General features: G+C 40.3%; 1 protein-coding gene across 1 annotated transcript; it reads right to left on the bottom strand.

The window, feature by feature from the left end:
* Window positions 1–222: 222 nt before the first annotated feature.
* On the bottom strand, window positions 223–1766 carry LOC130995351 (protein ELC-like). The gene has a single exon (XM_057920604.1). It carries the CDS (start codon window positions 1579–1581, stop codon window positions 379–381), a length of 1203 nt encoding a protein of 400 aa, XP_057776587.1. The 5' UTR covers window positions 1582–1766; the 3' UTR covers window positions 223–378.
* Window positions 1767–7280: the final 5514 nt, after the last annotated feature.

The raw sequence follows: 7280 nt of genomic DNA, 5'->3' as shown, positions 1-7280 counted from the left end.
CCCTTTCTCAAAGACCATAAATAACATGCTTCAATCACCCAAATTCAATTGCTAAAGCTTCAACAGACTTAGTTTTTCACCTTGAATGAACTACTCTACTTTCATCATTAATAAGATTAATGATTGAATATTTTATCTATCTACACTAATCCTCACAAGTATAACTACCAAATCCAATAAACTAGACAACCAATATAAAGAACAAATGTTAAGTGCAAGCTGTTCTCAAAATGCATCTCCAACTTTATTGTCATTTCCTATAGATACAATCAATGAATAGTGATGAAGCAGAGCATATACAAGAACACAAAAAGATGAAGAATTCCTTTCCTCGTTCAAAATGAATCTGATACCTGAACAAAACTATTCCAAGCAAGCTCATGAGAATACGTATTGCGGTGGAGCCCTGGAAGCCATACTAGCAATCTGCGACTGCATTTGCATAGCCCTCAATTTCGAACCAATGGCGCGATGGAAGAACTGCTCACGCGACAAAAGCCTCACATTCCTCAAGTATAGATCAAAAGGGACTGCCCCTTCCTGCGCAGCCTTATCCAATGCATAGATTGCATCTTCCACAGCCATATCCGAAGCTGTGCAATCCAACATCTGCTTCGACAGCGCATCACAAGGCTCGAATGCCTCATCCACATCCACACTGCTCAAGTCTCTACTTCCCAATTTCCCTTCATTCTCTCTCAGCCATCCTTCCATGATCTCCCCATTCATCAGCACCATCTGCAGTTGTTGCTCCAACACTTCCTTTTCATCCTGCATTTCCTTCAATCCTCTCCCCAATTCCTCGTCACGCTTCCTCAACATGGCTTGAGCACCAAATAAGCCTTCCATTTCCCCTTCCCCCGCCTTCTTCATCTCCCTAATTTCACCGTAGAAACTCTCCACTAGCCTATTTATTGCATTTTTTCTAAACACTTCAGCTGGATCCTCCATTTCTCTACCACCACCATAAGGCGGAGGCGGCGTTGGAGACGGCAACGATGAATGCGTCCTCGGGGGTATCGAAGGCCGCGCTGCCGTTGACCCCACCGAAGAATTCATACTCCCATAACTCGAATTGTTATGGTTAGGGTTAGGGTTAGAGTCGAAAGGTTTCCTCTGCGAATACAAGGGCGGATCACGAGCGAAAAAATGGGTGAGATTCCTAGCCAATTCGACCAAATTGGAAGAGGGGAAAGCCCAGGAATGAATGTAAGGAATGGAGACGACGCCGTTGGGGGAGACGAAGGGGTGGGGGCGCTTGATGATCATGTCGCGCGTGGGGTTGACGAAGACGAGGGGGGCGTGATGGGGGTAGGATTCCATGAGCCAGATGAGGACGGGGATGTTGTAGGTGACGCCGTGGAAATCCATGGGGACAGTGCCGTCGGCTTGGAGGAGATTGACGGCGCGGCCGTCGTTGTGGGTGAAGGCGGCGGTCTTAGGCTGCAGAGAGGGGTAGGCTTCGGCGAGGTGCATCAGGTGCTGCCTGATGTGCCACTTCATGACCTCCGCGTAGGGCGGCGCCTCCGAGCCGCCCTGCGAGAGCACGCTGTTGAGGAATTGTTGGGTGAATTGCGACATTTCTGTAGGTTTAGTGCGTGTGAATGTTGTCCAATACCTTACACAAGCATTTCTTCAGATCTGTGCTGCAGAGTAAAGAAAAGAGAGAGTTTTGTTTCTTTGGGGAGAAGGAAGGTAAAGAAGATATTTTAAAATTTGGGATGAATAGGTGGGCTGCTAAGGGAGATCGTAAGTCGTAACACGTATTGTATGATTGGATGCACCAAAATACACTTTGCATTATAAGTGGCATTAAAATCTTCATTTTCAATTAATTTTATTTTTGTCTCCAAGAGGGCACCTCCTATTTGTGAACAATGAAATTTCGGGTTGAAACTCTACTGTTTCTCATTTCCAACTTCCCCAAGTTAAAAAAAAAATTAATTTCATTTTTATTCTTCTATTTTAAACTTTAATATTTTATTAAAATAAAAAATTTAACATTACATTAATTAAAATGAAATTAGTATACGACCTGTGCGATGCACAGGAACTATCGTGATACTTCGCATAATATATACACTTTATAGTTATTAATCTAAACTAATACTCCCTCCGTCCCATGAAGCATGACTCATTTCTTTTCGGCACATAAATTAAAAAATTGGTATTTTGTGTGTTAAGTGTGGTAGGTGAAAAAATGAATAAAGGGTAATTTTTTTGCCATTTTTAGAAACATGTTAAGCTTCGTGGGACAAACCAAAAAGAAAATTAGGTCATGCTTCGTGAGACGGAGGGAGTAATATTAACATTTAACTTTTAAAAAAAAGCACTTCTTTTTTATCTTGCAACATAATATAAAATGTATAGTTTGTATAAATTTATATATATGTTACATATATATAGACTATATACATTGCATATATGTAGATAATCATTTACATAAATAATATACACTGTTATTCACTTTTTATCATAATTCCTAGTACATATAATGTACCTAAATACAACAATATATATATATATATATATATATATATATATATATATAGAGTTAGGTTTTATTGAGAAGCTCAAATGTGTTGAGAAGTTGAGAAGCAATCCAATAGATGAACATGTCAATTAGTTTTATGAACGCGGGTTCGATCCTTGGCGGTGGCGTATTTTTTAACAAATTAAATAGATTCGTATGTTCGTCAGTATATTTGGTATGTTCAAAGAATTTATTGATTTGTGGTCTAATTGCCATGTTCATAAAATGTACTGACATGTTCATTTATTAGATTGCTTATCAACTTCTCAATACATTTGAGCTTCTCAATTGAACCACTCCCAATATATATATATATATATATATATATATATATATGTGTGTGTGTGTGTGTGTGGTGTGTGTGTGTATGTATATATTTTGTTGGATCCCGGAAGGTCTAGAATAGGTGTATGGGGGATACACCTATAGGCTATTTTTCAAAACACACGAGACAACCTTTAGAAGTTAACTGATACTGACGAGTTTGAAAGATGTAAACAGTTAAAGACGATATCAGTTAAGCAAAGGGTGAAGACTGATACTGAAATAACTTCAGTGAAGATATCAGTTAAGCACTAGGCTTTAATTGATATACTCGAAGAGGTTCAGTCTTAGATTTGATCAGAGGAGTGTTATGAATCTTACTGACTATCCGAAGATTAATTAGTTAAACTAATAACACTGGCAGCTGAAAACTTATCTTTGAAAAAGCCTTTTTAATAAACACGTTGTCAGGTTTATGTTTCACTTTGCAGTTAATCAGTTTCAGTTAAAGACGTTTGAGCACAGATAAGAAAGTAAGAACTGAAAGTAATAAACGACAAATGAATTTTACGTGGTTCGGAATCCAATTCCTACGTCCACGGTCAGTTGATCACACTGACAACACACTGGCTTATGCTTACGGGTGCACAACAAACCTTGAACTAAAAATACACTTTTCAGTACCAACACACTAGGTTGAATTTCTCAATCACTTAGCACGCACTGGGTACTAAGATCTCTTTGGAGTCAGAACACTGGTCTGAACTCCACACAACTCAAACACTCTTTTTCGCTCAGTTGAAAGGAGGTTCGAAAACTACCAACAAGATCACAGAGAACATGCTCTCTGTAATCGGTAACTTAGGCTTTGGAATAATACTATTTGCCTAAGGTTCTAAGAGAATATGTGTAATCAGTAGTAGACTGATTTTGACTTTAGAATTCTCTTCTTCGATTCAAACTTTGAAAGGCTTTGATTGGCTGAGTGGTGATTTCGGCAGCGTTTCAGCTTGTGTATTTGAATCGGTGAAGATTGAAGTGATCCTAGAGCTCTATTTATAGGAGAGGTCTTGAATAGATCCGTTGGCGGAGATGGTCTTCAAGAATTCATCCGTTGGTGAGGTAATTCGAATTTTGCTGAGGCTTCAATCTTTGAGGTTCCTTGTTTGGTGAGAAACGGCTACTCAGGTACAGGAGGTAAGGCACCTCTGAAAAGGTAATCACCGAAAAGGAATGCTCTGCAGAGAAAGGACGATCCTCTGTATCTCTGCATTTAATGCGGCTGTACTTTGAAGTGCATGGCTTCCTTTAAATTTCTGGAGTATCAGTTCGAGGAAGACATTTAACTGATACTTGACTTTAGTATCAGTCCGCTGAATCTACGTGACCTGCATTAATGAATCAGTCATAATTGATTTTTCAATTGAGAAACTCATTTAGTCAAATATTAGTATTTGACTCTGCCTTTAATCGCGAACAATAGTCGAGTTCTTCAGTATTTAGTCTTAGTCCTTCGTTCTTCATTCTTCATTCCTCCGGTCTTCAGTCTTCAGTTTTCAGAACACTAAACAAACTAGAAGGTGAACTCCAACACTTGAGTTCGAAAGGTTCTAGTCTATTACAAGGAAAACCTAAGGATTTTGGTATCATCAAACTAGAGCTGGCAAAACGGGCGGGCTAGGCCGACCCGGCCCGGCCCAACGGGTTTTTGAGATTTAATAGGCCGGGCTGGCCCGGCCCAAAATCGACCGGGCTGCCAATTTTCAGGCCCAGTCTAGCCTCGATCAGGCTACCGGGCGATCGGGCCAAACCCGCCCAATGATATAGCAAAAATTCTCATTCTTGAAATCAGATACCCAACACATCATCGATGAAGAAACTCATACACCTACACCTAATATGTAATGCTCACATAAGAAATCAAATAGAATAAATTTTTATTAATTATACAGAAAAGAAATAGAAAGAAAGAAAAGGGGAAAGAAGGATGTATGATTGCTAGATAGGAGAGGAGAAGGGGGAGCCGACCAGAGTCGCCGGGCCGTCGTCGCGCCGCGGCGGCAGAAAAAGACGGATAGGAAGGTAGTGGAGTCAGCGTCATTCGTCAAAGGCCGTCTGGCCGAGAACGTGAAAGAAGAGAGAGGTGGCGGTGGCTGGGAGGTGCTAGATCTGGAAAAAGGGAAGAGCGGCCCGACGATGGTGGCTGTTGAGCTGTCGTCGTCGGCTAAGGGGGGCAGGCTGCTAGAGGGGTTAATTCTAGTAGGAGAGATGGGAGATTAGAGAAGGTTAGAGAGGGGAGAGATGGAATGCCGGGCTCCGATGACGGTGCCGCCGCGAGGAGGCGGCAGAGGATCCAGAATGGAGAGGGAAGGGGGCTGTAAATGTGTGCGTGTGTGTGTTGGTGTGTTTCTCTGCATTAGTTTAAGAGAGAAATAGTAAGGAGAAGAATAAAAGAAAAGATGGGGGGAAGTATGGGAAAGCTAGAAACTAACTAAAATATCAAAAAAATTAAAAATAAAATAAAAGAGTGGGCGGGCTTTTAGGCCCGAAAACCCCGGGCTTTTTAGCCCCAAAGCCCGGTAGCCCGCGGGCTGATTGGGCGGGCTTTTTAGGCCCGGGGTTTTTGGGCCTATATTTTGTACAACCCAGCCCAACCCTAAATACGGGCGGGCCGGGCTGGCCTGTCGGGCCAAGTTGATTTTGCCATCTCTAATATCACAAACTAGGGCTAGGATATTTCATTAAGTTCAATGAAGACCACTCCCCTACGTGGAGAACGAAGACCGAATCGTGTGCGTTGATTATATGATATCTAACGGTTCTGATTTATTTTAATATTCATAAGAATTTCAATTGTTTTTTTAGCAGGAAGGATAAGTTAGTAAATTAATTTTCAACTCATATTCGTTTATTGAGAACGTATCTACCGAAATCTTGTAATTATGGAAAATTATTATTAAGATACGTCAGTTACAGAGAAAACACAATCACATAATATTGCTCTATCAGTATTGTTCGGTATATTTTTTGTGAAGAAGACGGAAGTTCAATTAAATTATTTCAATGGAGACGGAAGGTATGTGCAAAAAACTCGAATTGCGGAACACATATATTAATATTCATTGCTGATCGGATTACAAGGTTGTGCTTGGCATGTTATTGATGAATCGGTTTTTTTACTACAGTTAGTAATCCATTAAGAATGAAATAAGGTTATTAGTATTCATGGTTTTCCTTGTTCGAACAAAACAAACATGAATAAGAAGAAAAAAAATTGCATAGGAATACATTGAACTCTTGATTAAAAACATGAACATATTATCTGATGTTTGTTATATATTGGGCATGAACCTATGTCCTGCACAAGGCGCCGATATTTGGATTTAACAGATGTTTGTTCTTTTCGATGTCAAATATTTATATATAGGGTGCAAATTTTTATATCGTATTGTTTTATCCAGTTGTCACCATCAAAACAGTGGTAAATTAGTCAAGTTCGTAATAAAAGAGCTTCGAACCAATTATTCTATGAATTTTACTTATCTAGTGGATCTTTTCAAATCCTGTTTCACTACTGTTCCTTGGCGTTTCCTTAGCAGGTGGAGAAAAATTATCCAGGATATTGATGGCTTACACATCACGATTTCCCATATCTTTCAAGAGGGGAACCGCGTTACAGATTTTTTGGCTTCCTCGATGGCTGATGAGGGTTTCAGGCCTTTTAATTCCTGATATTATGCAGCTGGTTCGGGATGATCGTCGTGGTCTTCCTTATGTTCGGATCATTTCTTAGGTTTCGCATTCTTGAGGGACGTTTTCAGGTTATGCTCTTTTTACCTCTTCTCTTTTTGCTTGTTTTTTTCTCTGCTTGCTTGTTTGGGTTGTGGGGAGTTAGATCCTCATCGTGGGTTCGCTTGCTGGTTATTGAGTAGTCCAACACTGCTGGACGTTTCACCGTTGAACTCTGGTGTGTGTTTGTTGTGGTTGTTGTCCTGGTCTTTCTTGGTTTTTACTGTCCCTGGGGTGCTATGAGACTAATGTTTTGGATGCAACAGCTTAGTGAGCAATTTCTTGATGTGATTTGTCTAGTAGATGTTATGGGGAGTGTTTTCATTGCATTGCCTAATTTCTTTCTCTGGTGTTGATCGGCTGTTTCAGTTTTGGGTCTCTGCTCTTAGGTTACTTTTGATCTTCATGAGCATGGGAAACCACATGGGATTATTTTGGATTACCTCCGAAAGTGTCGATCCCGTGAATTTGACCTATTTTAATTTGGCTTCTTGTCAAGGTTTATGCTTGTTCTGTATGGTTTTGAGACAGACTATAAAGGCCAATGTATTAGGAAACTCACTTATAACGGAGAATTGGGTCTGAGCGAATAGATTTGAATCAGCTTGTTGTTGCATCTTAAAGCCTTAGCTTGGCACAACTTTTAGGTCTGTATTGACCTTGGGAGAGCTGGATAGGAAGGTGCTTGTTTGGT

Source organism: Salvia miltiorrhiza, chromosome 7 (assembly GCF_028751815.1).
Source record: "Salvia miltiorrhiza cultivar Shanhuang (shh) chromosome 7, IMPLAD_Smil_shh, whole genome shotgun sequence".
Taxonomy (NCBI): domain Eukaryota; kingdom Viridiplantae; phylum Streptophyta; class Magnoliopsida; order Lamiales; family Lamiaceae; genus Salvia; species Salvia miltiorrhiza.
Note: the sequence above shows the minus strand (reverse complement) of the source record. Positions and strands in the feature narration are given on the sequence as shown.